The sequence below is a fragment of the Mizuhopecten yessoensis genome, unplaced genomic scaffold (genome assembly GCF_002113885.1).
Source record: "Mizuhopecten yessoensis strain PY_sf001 unplaced genomic scaffold, ASM211388v2 scaffold3901, whole genome shotgun sequence".
NCBI lineage: Eukaryota > Metazoa > Mollusca > Bivalvia > Pectinida > Pectinidae > Mizuhopecten > Mizuhopecten yessoensis.
The window spans coordinates 319,391-338,905 of record NW_018405276.1 but is presented as its reverse complement, the minus strand read 5'-3'; the positions used below and the strand labels follow the sequence as shown (position 1 = coordinate 338,905).

The following is a 19,515-nucleotide window of genomic DNA, read 5'->3' as shown; positions in this document are numbered from 1 at the left end:
CCATAACTATTCTGTTATACACCCAACACAGTCCATAACTATTTTGTTACCAATGTAGCATGAGAACAGGCTTTTATAAAATAATAATTTTAATCCATTGTAGTTTCATCTCCATGAAAATATTTAAAGTTTACTTCACAACTCTATTCTAGGACTGAATAATTACCATTCATATATAAATTATTACTTTTTAAAATAATTCTAAAAAATCCTTTGTTCTTTTGCAGGCACAGACATCTACTTTTAAGGAATTTGTCCAGAAGAAGTCAGTGAAGTCGGTGAGTCTTAGTAGTATGCAGTTTCAGTATAACATTCCAACAAGCAAAAAATTGTTTGCTAAGAGTAATATTTAGTACTTGATAACATCAGAATTATCATGCTAATTATAATATCAGAAGGTAATTAAGTGATATTATTAGTTACACGGATTTTTGGCAGGGAAAATGGGTAACGAATTTATTACCCCTTTGAGTCTTTTATATTGGTTTTGTACAGTTCCCCGTCAACTTTTCTGTTGTCAAGATAAAAATGGCACAGTAGATCTACCTCATTTAGTTTCGTTTTATCAAATTCCTCGAACTGTTCTTCCTGATTCTTTTCTTTTAAATACGTCCTCAGCATGTTTGCCGCTCGTCTGTTCGACTTTTGTGTGTTTTGTGGCACATAGTTAGCCCTTTTGGCGAGTATTTCCTCATCAGTATGCGAAGCGAAACGTTTTGTCATTTTGTAAACATCGCCGGAAGCAGACGACGAATGCGAGTTGTCTCCCATTGCCCGGCCGCAAGATACAAAGACACGTGACCCGTATACCCCTTGTAAAAGCACGTGATTCCACCGTATTACTGCTGAGAATCACGTGACATGACCGTATACCCCCTGAGATTTTCGTATACCCCTTGAGATTTACGAATGCGGTTTGGTACACTGTAGTTTTTAACCAATCAGATTCCTAGATTTTTCTCAAAGGGGTAATAAAACATAATATTTCCCCCTCACTACTATATATATACATGTCATTGAATTATACACAAAAAAAATTGTCTGAATTTCTTGTTGCAGATTTTACTTAAAACTGCTGTTGGGTCAGCTGTTGTGGGGACTATCGGAGTAGGTACTGCGGTGTTTGCTGGTGTGTCGGCCTCAGTCCATGGAGTACATCCCCCTAATTATGCCTGGGGTCACAAACCCTTACTCGCTTCTTTGGACATGGCAAGGTAAGTCACAATATCAGTCCCTGTCCTGTTAAGTGGACCAAGGTTAGTCACAATAACAGTCCCTGTCCTGTTCAGTGGACAACGGTAAGTCACAATATCAGTCCCTGTCCTGTTAAGTGGACCAAGGTTAGTCACAATATCAGTCCCTGTCCTGTTAAGTGGACCAAGGTTAGTCACAATATCAGTCCCTGTCCTGTTCAGTGGACCAAGATTAGTCACAATATCAGTCCCTGTCCTGTTCAGTGGACCAAGATTAGTCACAATATCCATCCCTGTCCTGTTCAGTGGACCAAGGTTAGTCACAATATCAGTCCCTGTCCTGTTCAGTGGACCAAGGTTAGTCACAATATCAGTCCCTGTCCTGTTCAGTGGACCAAGATTAGTCACAATATCAGTCCCTGTCCTGTTCAGTGGACCAAGGTTAGTCACAATATCAGTCCCTGTCCTGTTCAGTGGACCAAGGTTAGTCACAATATCAGTCCCTGTCCTGTTCAGTGGACCAAGGTTAGTCACAATATCAGTCCCTGTCCTGTTCAGTGGACCAAGGTTAGTCACAATATCAGTCCCTGTCCTGTTCAGTGGACCAAGGTTAGTCACAATATCAGTCCCTGTCCTGTTCAGTGGACCAAGGTTAGTCACAATATCAGTCCCTGTCCTGTTCAGTGGACCAAGGTTAGTCACAATATCAGTCCCTGTCCTGTTCAGTGGACCAAGGTTAGTCACAATATCAGTCCCTGTCCTGTTCAGTGGACCAAGGTTAGTCACAATATCAGTCCCTGTCCTGTTCAGTGGACCAAGGTTAGTCACAATATCAGTCCCTGTCCTGTTCAGTGGACCAAGGTTAGTCACAATATCAGTCCCTGTCCTGTTCAGTGGACCAAGGTTAGTCACAATATCAGTCCCTGTCCTGTTCAGTGGACAAAGGTTAGTCACAATATCAGTCCCTGTCCTGTTCAGTGGACAAAGGTTAGTCACAATATCAGTCCCTGTCCTGTTCAGTGGACAAAGGTTAGTCACAATATCAGTCCCTGTCCTGTTCAGTGGACAAAGGTTAGTCACAATATCAGTCCCTGTCCTGTTCAGTGGACAAAGGTTAGTCACAATATCAGTCCCTGTCCTGTTCAGTGGACAAAGGTTAGTCACAATATCAGTCCCTGTCCTGTTCAGTGGACAAAGGTTAGTCACAATATCAGTCCCTGTCCTGTTCAGTGGACAAAGGTTAGTCACAATATCAGTCCCTGTCCTGTTCAGTGGACAAAGGTTAGTCACAATATCAGTCCCTGTCCTGTTCAGTGGACAAAGGTTAGTCACAATATCAGTCCCTGTCCTGTTCAGTGGACCAAGGTTAGTCACAATATAGGTCCCTGTCCTGTTTAGTGGACCAAGGTTAGTCACAATATCAGTCCCTGTCCTGTTCAGTGGACCAAGGTTAGTCACAATATCAGTCCCTATCCTGTTCAATGGACAAAGGTTAGTCACAATATCAGTCCCTACCCTGTTCAGTGGACAAAGGTAAGTCACAAAATCAGTCCCTGTCCTGTTCAGTGGACAAAGGTTAGTCACAATATCAGTCCCTATCCGGTTCAATGGACAAAGGTTAGGCACGATATCAGTCCCTACCCTGTTCAGTGGACAAATGTTAGTCACAATATCAGTCCATACCCTGTTCAGTGGACCAAGGCTAGTCACAATATCAGTCCCTGCCCTGTTCAGTGGACAAATGGTAGTCACGATATCAGTCCCTCTCCTGTTCAGTGGACCAAGGGTAGTCACAATATCAGTCCCTACTCTGTTCAGTGGACAAAGGTAAGTCACAATATCAGTCCCTACTCTGTTCAGTGGACAAAGGTAAGTCACAGTTAGTCACAATATCAGTCCTTGTCCTGTTCAGTGGACAAAGGTAAGTCACAGTTAGTCACAATATCAGTCAGTCTCCTGTTTAGTGGACCAAGGTTAGTCACACTATCAGTCCCTCTCCTGTTTAGCGGACCAAGGTTAGTCACAATATCAATCCCTGTCCTGTTCAGTGGAGCAAGGTTAGTCACAATATCAATCCCTGTCCTGTTCAGTGGACAAATCGTAGCCACAATATCAGTCCCTGTCTTGTTAAGTGGACAAATTAAAGGTTAGTCACAATATCAGTCAGTCTCCTGTTTAGTGGACCAAGGTCAGTCACAATATCAGTCCCTCCCCTGTTCAGTGGACAAAGGTGAGTCACAATATCAGTCCCTCTCCTGTTTAGCGGACCAAGGTTAGTCACAATATCAGTCAGTCTCCTGTTTAGTGGACCAAGGTCAGTCACAATATCAGTCCCTATCCTGTTCAATGGACCAAGGTTATTCACAATATCAGTCCCTACTCTGTTCAGTGGACAAAGGTGAGTCACAATATCAGTCCCTACCCTGTTCAGTGGACAAAGGGTAGTCACAATATCAGTCCCAGTCCTGTTCAGTGGACCAAGGTTAGTCACAATATCAGTCCCTCTCCTGTTTAGTGGACCAAGGTTAGTCACAATATCAGTCCCTCTCCTGTTCAGTGGACCAAGGTTAGTCACAATATCAGTCCCTGTCCTGTTTAGTGGACCAAGGTTAGTCACAATATCAGTCCCTCTCCCGTTCAGTGGACCAAGGTTAGTCACAATATCCATACCTGTCCTGTTCAGTGGACCAAGGTTAGTCACAATATCAGTCCCTGCCCTGTTCAGTGGACCAAGGTTAGTCACAATATCAGTCCATACCCTGTTCAGTGGACCAAGGTTAGTCACAATATCCATCCCTGTCCTGTTCAGTGGACCAAGGTTAGTCACAATATCAGGTTCAGTGGACAAAGGTTAGTCACAATATCAGTCCCTGTACTGTTCAGTGGACCAAGGTTAGTCACAATATCAGTCCATCCCCTGTTCAGTGGACAAAGGTTAGTCACAATATCCGTCCCTGTCCTGTTCAGTGGACACGACAAGTAAAATCCCCCAACTAAGACTGTCTCAAGAGTCCCTTGGACAAGACAAAGTATGTCCTTAAATAAATTGCTGCCCAATTCTCAGGACACGACTGGGTTATGGTTTACACACTTACGGAAAGTAGGGACTTCTAAATCCTGAGTGGAAGACTACCAGCTCACCTAAAATTATCACAAAGCACAGTAATGTGAAATTATTGTTCCGTTTCATCTCTGTAATTATTTTGCATTGTTGCATGCATTACATCCAAGTGATTCAGTGAGAAACAGAAAACCCTACACTATCCGATCATAATTACACTCACAAATAAACAATCATTCAGGACATCAGGGCTTTATCTTGGGAATTTTCAAGGCCAATAATGGGACCCATTCCTAATTAAAACGATTTTATTTAATAATCATGATCAATGCCTATTTTTCAAAATGAACTGTAAATTTAATCCTGAAAATTTCCTTGCCATTTGAACATATTCTTTCCGAAATGAGACTAAAATTATGAAATTAATGAACAACAACTTGGACATTGGGTGTTTGATGTATATTAAGAAAATTTAATGTTATTGGTCGTATTCTTTCATATGTTTGTAATCAGGGTAATCTGTTGTGTCATTTCTGGTAGGGTACTGTCTAATTGATCATGACTCATCCTTGATAATAGACACAGGAGGACAATGGGGAACTGGTAAGACTCCTGTACAATCAATGTAACTGCCCAACAAAAATGTATGAAAGAGACAGAACACAAATGTTAGGTTCATAACAACTGGTCATTTGTATGTTTACATCGATACAATAAACTAACAAATAGGCTACTTCAGATAGCAAGAAGAAAAATGTACCAATAGTGTGCTCAGAATCATATACTTGTGTCGGGTGTAAACCTTGTATCTGACTGTTACTGATGTGAACGATTTTGGGATGTATATAAAGATAAAATTCACATACAGTATAGTTACAATTTGGATAATTATTTAAAGACTGTTGGGAATTTTTATCTTTTCAGTGTGCGCCGAGGTTACGAAGTATATAAACAGGTGTGTGCGGCCTGTCACAGTATAACTGCGATGCGATATCGTTACATGGCTGATACTTTCATGTCCCCAAAGAGGGTAGCAAAGGAGGCATCCGAAGTGAGTACCTATATACACACAGATATACAGAACATTGTTCATGTAGTTCATTCAGTGCTGTAGTTGAGGTTAGTGTTGGAAAAAGGACTGGAAAATAAGTGTATGTAGGAAAGTGCTATATTTTCATAATCATTAAATAGGGCTGAAATTATTAAGAGACAATTAAACTGTTTCCATTTCTGTGTGTGTTTCAGTGTTGAACTTGTCTGTTTATTTAGATTTATCGTAAAAGATAAATAATTCAAATGTTTGAAATCTGATACAGTTTGTTTTGTGCTATATCCTATATTTGAAATCTCAGACCTGAGAAATGCAAAGATGTGCTTTAAAGTGCTTGAAATTCATTTTTAAATTTTCATTACAGATAATGTTTTATTTATCTTGTGCTTCCTGTCTACAGATAATGACATTGGATGGGCCAGACAGAGACGGGAACATGTTTGAACGACCCGGAAAATCTCTAGATCCTTTCCCCGCACCCTATCCCAATAAAGAGGCTTCACAGGCTGCTAACAATGGGGCAGCACCACCAGATATGTCCTTCATTGTACTGGCCAGAGAGGCCACAGAGGTAGGTCAATGGGGCAGCACCACCAGATATGTCCTTCATTGTACTTTCTAAAGAGACCACAGAGGTAGGTCAATTGGGCAGCACCACCAGATATGTCCTTCATTGTACTTTCTAAAGAGACCACAGAGGTAGGTCAATTGGGCAGCACCACCAGATATGTCCTACATTGTACTGTCTAAAGTGGCCACAGAGGTAGGGCAATGGGGCAGCACCACCAGATATGTCCTCCATTGTACTGTCTAAAAGGGCCACAGATGTAGGTCAATGGGGCAGCACCACCAGATATGCCCTTCATGGTACTGTCTAAAGAGGCCACAGAGGTAGGGCAATGGGGCAGCACCACCAGATATGTCCTTCATCGTACTGTCTAAAGTGGCCACAGAGGTAGGTCAATGGGGGAGCACCACCAGATATGTCCTCCATTGTACTGTCTAAAAGGGCCACAGATGTAGGTCAATGGGGCAGCACCACCAGATATGCCCTTCACTGTACTGTCTAAAGAGGCCACAGAGGTAGGGCAATGGGGCAGCACCACCAGATATGTCCTTCATCGTACTGTCTAAAGTGGCCACAGAGGTAGGTCAATTTGGCAGCACCACCAGATATGTCCTTCATTGTAATGTATAAAGAGGCCACAGAGGTAGGTCAATTGGGCAGCACCACCGGATATGTCCTTCATTGTACTGTCTAAAGTGGCCACAAAGGTAGGTCAATGGGGCAGCACCACCAGATATGTTCTTCATTGTACTGTCTAAAGAGGCCACAGAGGTGGGTCAATTGGGCAGCACCACCAGATATGTCCTTTATTGTACTGTCTAAAGTGGCCACAGAGGTAGGTCAATGGGGGAGCACCACCAGATATGTCCTCCATTGTACTGTCTAAAAGGGCCACAGATGTAGGTCAATGGGGCAGCACCACCAGATATGCCCTACATTGTACTGTCTAAAGAGGCCACAGAGGTAGGTCAATGGGGTAGCACCACCAGATATGCCCTTCATTGTACTGTCTAAAGAGGCCACATATGTAGGTCAATGGCGCAGCACCACCAGATATGTCCTTCATTGTACTGTCTAAAGAGGCCACAGAGGTAGGTCAATGGGGCAGCCCCACCAGATATGCCCTTCATTGTACTGTCTAAAGAGGCCACAGAGGTAGGTCAATGGGGCTGCACCTCCAGATATGTCCTTCATTGTACTGTCTAAAGTGGCCACAGAGGTAGGTCAATGGGGCAGCACCACCAGATATGTCCTCCATTGTACTGTCTAAAAGGGCCACATATGTAGGTCAATGGGGCAGCACCACCAGATATGTCCTTCATTGTACTGTCTAACGTGGTCACAGAGGTAGGTCAATGGGGCAGCACCACCAGATATGTCCTTCATTGTAATGTCTAAAGAGGCCACAGAGGTAGATCTCTGACGACCACAATACATCTGGATAACCATGTGAGAAATCATTGTTATAATTAACAACAAACAACTACCAAAACCATTTATCACCACAATAATTACTAACTTAAGTGACAATAACATTTGCTAAAACCGGATTTGTCGAAAAAAATTGTGGAAAATGTTATCTAAAAATGACTCACTAAGTTAAGATATTATTCCCATTTATATCAGGATGCCTTAAAGAATTAAACAAAATGAGAGTGTAATAAACGTTGCAATATGATATTTCACTCATTTCAATTTTATCAGTCGAATTCCATAAATAATTTTTTAGAAAATTAAAGTATTGGGTATTGTTTTGGGAAATTATTCAATAAATTGAAAATGAAATATTTCCTCAAACTATTATGTCCCTCCCCTTAGAAAATGTCTCACTTATGCGGAGGCAAAAAATTACAAAACACAAAACAAAACAAATTATAAGGATTATTACTAATGAGTAGTTTTCTCCTACTTGCAAAACTTTATCAAAAATAAAATAAAAAGATTCAACAATTATTTTTCACTAAAAAAGGATGTATTTTTTCTTGTCTTCCAAATTTTACAATTGATCTGTGAATTTTTCATTATAAGAATAAGTTCCCTTGCTGAGGGAAATATGAAATATAAACTGATAACAAAATCAGAACATTACTTTTTAAAATATTTCAGGACTACATCTTCTCATTGCTGACTGGATACTCTGACCCCCCAGCTGGACTAGAACTGGGCGAGGGCCAGTATTATAACCCTTACTTTGCAGGAGGCGTCTTAGCCATGGCTCCCCCTCTCTACAATGAAGTTATACAATATGAGGATGGTAAGTGTAATACAAACTTAGTTATAATGTGGCGTAACACAATTGATCTATATAACACCAGCGGAAGCGAGACTAAAGTGTTGCATTTCCGGCGACAGCATCAACATTAAGTTTTTGCGTTTAAGTTAGTTTCACTTAAAGTATAAGTGCTAGACCAACCAAACTTGGACAATAGATGCATCTTGGATAGTACATCTCAACCCATGCATCAAATGCTGGATGTGGCCTACCTTTCATGGTCCATTGACTTTGTCGGCATCTCCATCAACATTAAGTTTTTGCATTTAAGTTATTTTCTCTGAAACTATATAAGTGCTAGACCAACCAAAATTGACATGTGCATTGATGGTCAAAGCGGGGCACAGGCAAGACATGTTTTGATGTTGATGAGATATTGTCTGATGTATTGGTACCAGAGGTTTGCAATTCCAATAGTCTGTGAATATACTCAGGACTAGTATTAAATCACAGCTAGTGAGGGTTTCAAATATTAAGAGTTGTTCAAAATCTCTGCCTGTGGGTTAAAACTCCCTGTGTGTCTGATTAACAGGATGTATATTTAATAAACATCGTACCTCCCTGTGTGTCTGATTAACAGGATGTATATTTAATAAATATCGTACCTCCCTGTGTGTCGGATTAACAGGATGTATACTTAATATTGTACCTCCCTGTGTGTCGGATTAACAGGATGTATATTTGATTTCAGGAACACCTGCCACCAAGAGTCAGTTAGCGAAGGACGTCATCACCTTCCTCAAGTGGGTCGGTGAGCCCGAGTTTGATGAGAGGAAGGTTTGGGGAATAAAGGTATTGTCATACGTTGCCTTTGAGTTACTGATGTAGGTAAAAGGGTAATGGCAATCATGGGTCAGTTACAAGGTAATGTGTGCCGCAGGGGGCCTCCAGATAGTGGGGAAGTGGGGCCAGGAAGACAGTCAACTGGTGTTCAGCAATTCAGTGCAAGCATGTATACTTATTACAATTAAATCTGGGTCTTCATAGTTTGGTCAGCAAGCATGTATACTTATTACAATAAATCTGGGTCTTCATAGCTTAGGCAGCAAGCGTGTGTACTTATTACAATTCAATCTGGGTCTTCATATCTTGGTCAGCAAGCATGTATACTTATGCAGTTAAATCTGGGTCTTCATAGTTTGGTCAGCAAGCATGTATACTTATTTCAATTAAATCTGGGTCTTCATAGTTTGGTCAGCAAGCATGTATACTTATTTCAATTAAATCTGGGTCTTCATAGTTTGGTCAGCAAGCATGTATACTTATTTCAATTCATAGCTTGGTCAGCAAGCATGTATACCTATTACAATTAAATCTGGGTCTTCATAGCTTAGGCAGCAAGCGTGTGTACTTATTATAATTAAATCTGGGTCTTCATAGCTTGGTCAGCAAGCATGTATACCTATTACAATTAAATCTGGGTCTTCATAGCTTAGGCAGCAAGCGTGTGAACTTATTACAATTAAATCTGGGTCTTCATAGCTTAGGCAGCCAGCGTGTGTACTTATTACAATTAAATCTGGGCCTTCATAGCTTCGTCAGCAAGCATGTATACTCATTCCAATTAAATCTGGGTCTTCATAGTTTGGGCAGCAAGCATGTATACTTATTACAATTCATAGCTTGGTCAGCAAGCATGTATACCTATTACAATTAAATCTGGGTCTTCATATCTTGGTCAGCAAGCATTTATACTTATTACAATAAATCTGGGTCTTCATAGCTTAGGCAGCCAGCGTGTGTACTTATTACAATTAAATCTGGGCCTTCATAGCTTCGTCAGCAAGCATGTATCCTTATTACAATTAAATCTGGGTCTTCATAGCTTGGTCAGCAAGCATGTATACCTATTACAATTAAATCTGGGTCTTCATAGCTTGGTCAGCAAGCATGTATACCTATTACAATTAAATCTGGGTCTTCATAGCTTAGGCAGCAAGCGTGTGTTCTTATTACAATTAAATCTGGGTCTTCATAGCTTAGGCAGCAAGCGTGTGTACTTATTACAATTAAATCTGGGCCTTCATAGCTTCGTCAGCAAGCATGTATACTCATTCCAATTAAATCTGGGTCTTCATAGTTTGGTCAGCAAGCATGTATACTTATTTCAATTCATAGCTTGGTCAGCAAGCATGTATACTTATGCAGTTAAATCTGGGTCTTCATAGTTTGGTCAGCAAGCATGTCTACTTATTACAATTAAATCTGGGTCTTCATAGTTTGGTCAGCAAGCATGTATACTTATTTCAATTCATAGCTTGGTCAGCAAGCATGTATACCTATTACAATTAAATCTGGGTCTTCATAGCTTAGGCAGCAAGCGTGTGTTCTTATTACAATTAAATCTGGGTCTTCATAGCTTAGGCAGCAAGCGTGTGTTCTTATTACAATTAAATCTGGGTCTTCATAGCTTAGGCAGCAAGCGTGTGTTCTTATTACAATTAAATCTGGGTCTTCATATCTTGGTCAGCAAGCATGTATACTTATTACAATAAATCTGGGTCTTCATAGCTTAGGCAGCAAGCGTGTGTACTTATTACAATTAAATCTGGGTCTTCATATCTTGGTCAGCGAGCATGTATACTTATTACAATTAAATCTGGGTCTTCATAGCTTGGTCAGCAAGCATGTATACTTATTACATTTAAATCTGGGTCTTCATAGCTTGGTCAGTTGGTGAAACTACTGTGCAACTTGAAAAACAAACACCTGTTACAGATATTATGAATGAGGTTATTCACATCTGGTTGCATTTGTCGGCGCTGTTTAACAGTTTTAGCCTGTGTATTTGGAGATTGGATTGTATAACATACAAACAGGAAAGAGAAATGAAAATCTGGATTTTTATAGTAAGGGAAAAAACTTAAGGGACCAACTAAAAAAGCTGTTTGTATCTTCAATAAATGTACTGTCACAATATTTAATACAATTTCAGAAAAAATAAAAACCCATGCACCTTTCTACAATATTATAATGCTGAAACTATTATCTAGAAAAGGTTTTTTCTTTTTTATTCTTTAGTTTTCAATGCACCAAAGATTTTGTATATTAAGTATCTACTTACTGGAAATGAGAGAGAAAAAATGATCCAAATCTACACACTAAATACTGTACACCGGGAATCTTTTGTCAAGTTTAATGTCGCCTTTTCAGGCTCCCAAATGAGGGCAAATTTATCATGACAGTGAATATTAGTACACACCAGGTCATATATAGTAATCACTTGTAAAGGATGAAATTAACTCTGGACAAACATGGATTTTACAGGAAAAGGGTGATTGAGTCTTAAGAATGCACCAATAAGCCACCTATCATTGACTTTTCCTGGTATACAGTACGAGTTTGAATCTTAAGAATGCACCAATTGCAATAAGCCACAATCTTAAGAATGCACCAATTGCAATAAGCCACAATCTTAAGAATGCACCAATAAGCCACCTATCATTGACTTTTTCTTCTGTTTTCAGGCAATACCTCTTTTCCTTATATTCACCATCGTAGCATATTACTACAAACGACATAAATTTTCCTACCTGAAGTCAATGGCACTTGGTCTGAAGAGAACACCTATCAAGAAGACTAAACTTTTCCCAGTGGACAAAAAATAGGCCGACCAGCAGCCATTGACAGTGACTCAGCTGGACAAACACAAGTGTGACTGTGGACAATATTTCACGTGATTTCATATATTTATAAACATCAGTAAGAACAATTGTTTGAAGAGATAACTTTTAATATTGAAGTCCAGAAAATGTGTACATTATTTTAGTTGAAGCGTTGAATGAATAAATGTTTTTGTCTTATTTTGTGCTTTGTATTCTTACTGATACTAAAAGAATAGCTTGTAATATGTCTTAAGGATGTACACCTCTGACTAGTCAAAAAAATCCTGTATTAAACTTTTTTTCTTATATGGATTTTTAGGTCACCTGAGACAAAGTCTCAAGTGACCTATCGCGACTTCTTCTCCAAAACCCCGGAACCAATTTCAATGAAAGTTTGCAGAAACCTTCCATGGCCAAAGGTCAACAAAAATAGGGGCCGGTTTGGTCTCCAGCCCCCAGGGGCCTGAGGGGCGAGGCAAAAAAGGGTCAAATTGACAAAAAATTCAAAAATCTTCTTCTCAAGACCCAGATATGGTAGAATCAAATACTCTTCATAGATAGAAGGGTCTTAAGGTGCTTTACCAAAACTGTGAATTTCTTGACCCTGGGGTCTCATGTTTCCCCCTGGGCAGGGGATAAACTTTACTATAGTTTATATAAGGAAATCACATTTTGGACCAACATTTGTTTAATTTCCATTGGAAGTAATTCAATTTAGGTTAGCATTATCAGTATTGGGTAGCAGTTTGATGGTATGCACATATGAGCCCTGACTGAACCCCCGAGGCTGATGGGTGTGGCCAAAAAGGGTTGAATTGACTGAAATTTCAAAAAGCTTCTTCTCCAGACCAAGATATGGTAGAATCAAATACTCTTCATAGATGGAAGGGTCTTAAGGTTTATGATCAGCTAGGGTCTCACATTTACCCCCTGGGGAAGGAGGGGGGCAAAATTCATTATGGTTTATAATGGCAAATGATACTTTGAATATTACATGTTAATAACTTGATTGGAATTATAACCTTGAGTTGACAGTTTGATACTATGAAAATTTTGAGCCAGCCCTACCCCCATGGGCTGTAGGGTGGGGCCCAAAGGAGTCAGTGTGCTAAAATTTCTTCATTTTCCTTGGTTAGAATCAGAGGTGCTAGTTTCAAATACTTTTTAGTCTAAATCTGTATGCTAGATATTGAATAAGGTGGTTTTATTGTTTTTTGTCACTATGAATAATATTTCTGTTCGTGTTAAAAACAAAATCAACTCTCTGTTTAAATATATCAGGTGGCCGTTAAGGCCCATGGGCCTTTTGTTGAAAAAGGGAGTTAATGGCATAGTAGAAAATGCAAAAAAAAACAGATGTCCGTGTGTTCGTTTTGAGCTATGATCGGTCAAAAAAACCGATTAAACACAACGTGATTTTAGGTGATTTTTGGGTTTTGACCACTTGCAGAACAAATTCATACAATTTCTTCCAAGTGTGTTATCAGATATGTAGGAATGTTTGTAGAATTGATGAAAATATTATTTTCTTTTAAATTATATGGAAGTAAAATTTCTTAATCTTATTCTTTTAACTCGGAAAGCCGGTTTTAGTTGCCCCTTAATGAAAAAATACTCATTTTTACCATTTTTTGCAGATTAAATGCTTGATATAAAAAGTTCTGCTATTAAACTTTTTTTAATATTTAATGAATTAAAATAAAATGTGTTTCTCTTTCTAAAACATCCACAAAAATAGGGGGTCAGTGTGCTTCTTTTTTTGTCCCATTATCATGTGTTATTTTTTACCTTTTTCAGGGTCAAAAATCAAAAGTGCTCAAGTTACACTAAATATGTAAAAAAAAATATCAATATTAAATGTATAATTTTCCAGTTTGTTGCATATTTTTTTTATCATATTAAACATAATAAAGTTGTACAGCAAAATTGAACCTGCTACAATTAAAAATTGCAACACAATGACAATTTAAGTGATCAATCTAGTGTCAAAAAAAGTATTTTTTTCCTTTTTTGAAGCGCAAGAAATACACAATAATACCCATTATCAAAATGGCCACCTACTTGGTATTTTTTTTTAATTTTTGTAAAAAAGGTCTACAAACAACAGGGATCTAGTTTTTTGACAAATTTTTCAGATGCGTGTTTGCTAATAAACTTGATCATAATTTGTTAAATATTACAAAAACCTGTTTCACCAGATCAAAACGAGACTTGAACGTGATTGAAACCTCAGGAGAGTACATCCTTAAGACACTTGGTGTGAATGTGAATGTTGGTCATAATTTCTTTAAGTATAAACACCAGATTCATTTACTAGGGCCACCAAACTTTTTGATGGGCATACAAAAACAAAACCAGCCCACACGATGCGCTAACATTTGATTTTATTTCCAGATTATAAATCAATACACATAATTACTTGCATTGGGACTTTATGAAATGTATGTTAGTACCTATATATAATTCAAGACAGATTTAGAAGTTTTAAGCGACACCATTATAGTTTTACCATACACAAACCCTATCATTCTGTTATCAGAACTCGGGAACATAAATAGTTGACATCACAAACTTGCTCACCACTTACTACGAGACAAGTATATATCTCTATTTGCACAACGTTATATAAGACATTATTTGCACAAAGAAGCACCACACATCATTTGAACCACGTAATTACAGACATATATTTGCACCAAGTAAAGCCAGATAATAATTTGCACCACATAAACTGAAGCCATTGTCTCTCCCTTCTTTTATGTAAAGATAAACTAATTCTCAATATTGAAATAACATCTAAACTCATTCACCCCTGAAATTTCAAAATGAACTATTCCAATCTTTGAATAGGAAGGGTTCAAATGTGTCTTCAGGGGGGAATGAGTTATGCAATTTGTGAATTGAAACTAAAGCATGTTTCTTTTGTTATAATAAGTCACATCAATTCTTTTATAGTAACTTTTCTTAATTGTTCTTAAGTTGCGTAAATCTTTTTTTATACATGTAGTAAAGTATGTACCAAAATATTCAAAATGAAGCATAAACACAAACAAAACAGACTGCCTAGTCACTCGCTATCGCCCATTTAACATTGCTGATTTCACTGTTTCAAATTGAATGTTACTATTTGTATAAAACTACAAAAACAGAAACCAGGATTAACATTAAAATAAGCTGTAGATTGAAGTTACAACCCTATCAGAATTTCCAACATAACACATCCAGAAAATAGACATATTTTCAGCTACGTTTTTACTATGTAAATAAAGAACCCCAAAACTAAAACATTTTATCAATACAAAACTTAACAAATCCACTTATTGTCATGCTAGCTAACATCACATTTTGGCTAATATCACTTTTCTTCTTAAAACTCAAATTTTCCTCCATATCAAATATATGTTGAACTTAAATCGTTTTTTTCCCTAATGACCCAGATGGTCCAATCCCACCGATCTTCTGATGACAAACGACACCAACAGGAGGAGGAATACATTGTGTCTACTAACCAGATCTTTTTACAGCCCATACAAATTGGTTTGATATAAACATTTATTAGAGCGAGACTTGACATGTACATATAACGCTTAACATGGCAGGCTACAAATCAAAACAAGGTCATCAAACTATATGTAAGAGGTTTACATTAAAACAAATATACAAACAGAACAAAATTGGTTTCATATCTTAATTCAAAATTGCACCTTTTTCCTGCGACAATCCAAACCACTATAATTTCAGCCCTCCAAATTTTTGTCCTCTGGTCTTTCGAACAGAATTTACCCGGTCTCCCGTCTTAATGCACACATGGCTAACCTCTGGAACTGAGTGATTTCCCAATGATTACCATCATTGTATGTAAAAAGTAAATAATTCATAAAACTTGTTCTATTTTTAAGGAGACTAGCTCTAACTGGTGCACAAGTTCATGGTTCGAAGGCTATACCATAGTTGTTTGTTTTTTAAGTTACAATTTACTTTCTGGTATTTGTTGACTTTTACCTTCTTTTCAAACTTAGAGGACATAAACAGGGCCAGAAGTATAACAGTTCACAGCAGTTCTTTGACAGATTTCATCCAATGAAAATATAATAACATTCCATCCCACATCATTAAATTTCACAATCTTTTAAAATTGTGAACAGAATATCCAGCCTTTTTCACATTTTCTACATGATTTCACTCTTTTCAAGTCTTATTTTTTTTATTAGACATGAAAATACATTTTCAATCATTACACAGTACTGCTACTGGTCTGAGATAGAGGATCTTTATTAAATGTAATTTGATTTTGATTTTTCTTCAAGGAATGACATGTAAGGTAAACATTCAAACCTTCCAGTTCAGTAGCTTACCTAGTGGTTCCTGAACTGATATCAGGTTAGGGCTATACAACATGTAATTGTCTGGGGGAGGTGGGAGGCACATATGTCGATATGTTATTGGTGATGGGTTTATATCCAGCTCTGCCTGCCATTCCTGATATTTAAACAATTTTGATATTTCATGGGTGGTGGGGTCCCTGAAAAAGTGCCTCCCACCCCCTCACCTACACTTATTATTGAAACAGTCCGGAGGTTAAGCTATAACATAACTGAATAATTTTTATTTCTTCAAGTTAACACATATACTTCATGCGGCACAAAATGTCAATATGAGGCTGAAATTTATTTTTGAACAACAACTTCCACATATCTGTATAAAGTATCAAACCGTCCAATGTATTTTGAGATTCGGTACCCTTTGACAGTTATTAAGGGCCCAGTTTATCAATGTTTCATATAGCCCTTGTATTTACACAGTCATACACCAGATACTGTAAAACAGTAACTTTTTGTTTAGTTTGCACACATCAAATTATTTGTGGTGTGGACATTTGCGGTTGGCAGTATTGTAGCAGCTTTAATAAATGCAATTTTTATGAAGAATGTCAACTTCACAAAACCTTCCACTTTGACAGTTGTTTTGTTTCAGCTATTAAAACTTTGAACAAATGGGCCTAATATAAAGTCTAAGGGAGGTAATCCAGTGTTCCATGTGACCTTGATCAGTGACAGGCTGGTGACCTTGACCCTGGGTAGGATTACGACCTTGACCTCTGATGTTTTTAGTGTGACTTGATGAAGTTTATGAGACCGTTGGTTGAGGAATCGTGACTGGACACCAGGTCCTTCCCAGCTAACTCGGGCTGGATCACTTTGGCCAGTTGTTTACCCAGTTCAACTCTATAACAAACAAGCATTGCACATAAAGATCATCCCTTTTAGAAATGATGGTATGATGAGTAACGAAGATGGCCCTAATATTTATAAATGACTGTTTCATAGTTTTCATGTTTATCAGTCCATAGGTACGCACTATATCAAAATGTCTGTGCATCACTTTGTTACAGACCTATCTAATATAGGTACTCTTACCTAAACTTGTACATTTTGTGTACGAGTCCGGGGAGAATTGTGGGGTGGCGCTTACTGGTATTAAGCTCTGCTCTTAACAGATTGTAGCCTCTTGTTCATTTTTGATACAGAAATTTCTCCAGAAGCCTCTTGATTGCTCACAATAATCAGCTTAGCTTTGCTTTCAGAATGAATTATAGCCTAGCCCATTACATAGACAGAGACAAGCACTCCAACAGGCTTATAATGACAGAACTTAGGACATGGACACACTCGGCTGTTGATAATATAAATGTTAATCATGAGTTATTAGTCCATGTCACATGGCCATATTATCAACAATCAGAGGCCATGTCTAGTGAACTTACCCCCATTGGTCATACGAGTTGATGTCCCAGATCGTTCCTTGTACAAAGATTTTATGTTCGTACATGGCTGCAACAAATAATCACTAGACATAAGACAATGGTACCCTAATCACTATATATAAGACAATANTCAAACAGTACCAACTTGATGGAACGTGTTATCATTGAACCTGTAATTTCTCTCAAACAGTACCAACTTGATGGAACGTGTTATCATTGAACCTGTAATTTCTCTCAAACAGTACCAACTTGATGGAACGTGTTATCATTGAACCTGTAATTTCTCTCAAACAGTACCAACTTGATGGAACGTGTTATCATTGAACCTGTAATTTCTCTCAAACAGTACCAACTTGATGGAACGTGTTATCATTGAACCTGTAATTTCTCTCAAACAGTACCAACTTGATGGAACGTGTTATCATTGAACCTGTAATTTCTCTCAAACAGTACCAACTTGATGGAACGTGTTATCATTGAACCTGTAATTTCTCTCAAACAGTACCAACTTGATGGAACGTGTTATCATTGAACCTGTAATTTCTCTCAAACAGTACCAACTTGATGGAACGTGTTATCATTGAACCTGTAATTTCTCTCAAACAGTACCAACTTGATGGAACGTGTTATCATTGAACCTGTAATTTCTCTCAAACAGTACCAACTTGATGGAACGTGTTATCATTGAACCTGTAATTTCTCTCAAACAGTACCAACTTGATGGAACGTGTTATCATTGAACCTGTAATTTCTCTCAAACAGTACCAACTTGATGGAACGTGTTATCATTGAACCTGTAATTTCTCTCAAACAGTACCAACTTGATGGAACGTGTTATCATTGAACCTGTAATTTCTCTCAAACAGTACCAACTTGATGGAACGTGTTATCATTGAACCTGTAATTTCTCTCAAACAGTACCAACTTGATGGAACGTGTTATCATTGAACCTGTAATTTCTCTCAAACAGTACCAACTTGATGGAACGTGTTATCATTGAACCTGTAATTTCTCTCAAACAGTACCAACTTGATGGAACGTGTTATCATTGAACCTGTAATTTCTCTCAAACAGTACCAACTTGATGGAACGTGTTATCATTGAACCTGTAATTTCTCTCAAACAGTACCAACTTGATGGAACGTGTTATCATTGAACCTGTAATTTCTCTCAAACAGTACCAACTTGATGGAACGTGTTATCATTGAACCTGTAATTTCTCTCAAACAGTACCAACTTGATGGAACGTGTTATCATTGAACCTGTAATTTCTCTCAAACTCCATAAAGTCATTTTTCAACTAACATTTATAGCAAGTAAATCAGACAACTTACATCTGCATTCTTGTATCCCTTGTTCATATTATATATAAATATGTGTCATAAATCAATCAATAAAGTAAAAATGACCATGCTGCAAAAGTGTTTTACGTGTTAAGCATGGAAATCTTGGAAAGGAGGTTTCTGTCACAGTCATAAAGGTAACTCTTTTAACTTTCACCCCTGAAGACACATTTGAGCTCTTCCAATTCAAAGGTTGGAATAGTTCATTATGAAATTACTGGGGAGAATGAGTTTATACTAATTTTGGCTATGTACTGATACTGAGCTATTTCAATATAGAAATCCTAATTTATTTAGTCATTGATTATAGTATTGTAGTTTATCACATTAAATAGGAATTAACTATGAACTCAAACAAGTTTGAAAAAGGCAAGTATCACCATTATCTCAAACACATCTAAACTGGGCAAGTATCACTATTATCTCAAACACATCTGAACTGGACAAATATCACTATTATCTCAAACACATCTAAACTGGGCAAGTATCACTATTATCTCAAACACATCTGAACTGGACAAATATCACCATTATCTCCAACACATCTAAACTGGGCAAGTATCACTATTATCTCAAACACATCTAAACTGGGCAAGTATCACTATTATCTCCAGCACATCTAAACTGGGCAAGTATCACTATTATCTCAAACACATCT

The 19,515-nt window shown here is 38.0% G+C and overlaps 2 protein-coding genes across 2 annotated transcripts in view; one reads left to right on the top strand and one right to left on the bottom strand.

The window, feature by feature from the left end:
• Window positions 1-206: 206 nt before the first annotated feature.
• LOC110448193 (cytochrome c1, heme protein, mitochondrial-like) lies at window positions 207-11,948 on the top strand (the record flags this gene model as incomplete). Its single annotated transcript, XM_021494314.1, has 7 exons — window positions 207-278; window positions 1,060-1,214; window positions 5,179-5,305; window positions 5,706-5,876; window positions 7,980-8,127; window positions 8,837-8,937; window positions 11,613-11,948. Coding segments are annotated over 7 exons (915 nt in total), but the record flags the coding sequence as incomplete, so codon positions are not given.
• Window positions 11,949-14,112: 2,164 nt separating this feature from the next.
• The window catches only part of LOC110448191 (glucose-6-phosphate isomerase-like), a 34,990-nt gene continuing 29,587 nt past the window's right edge, over window positions 14,113-19,515 (bottom strand). The window contains exons 16-17 of the mRNA XM_021494312.1: window positions 17,515-17,581; window positions 14,113-16,975 (exon numbers count right to left, since the gene is read on the bottom strand). Of these exons, the coding sequence (XP_021349987.1) occupies window positions 16,858-16,975; window positions 17,515-17,581 (185 nt within the window). The 3' untranslated portion in view covers window positions 14,113-16,857. The remainder of the gene's footprint in view (window positions 16,976-17,514; window positions 17,582-19,515) is intronic.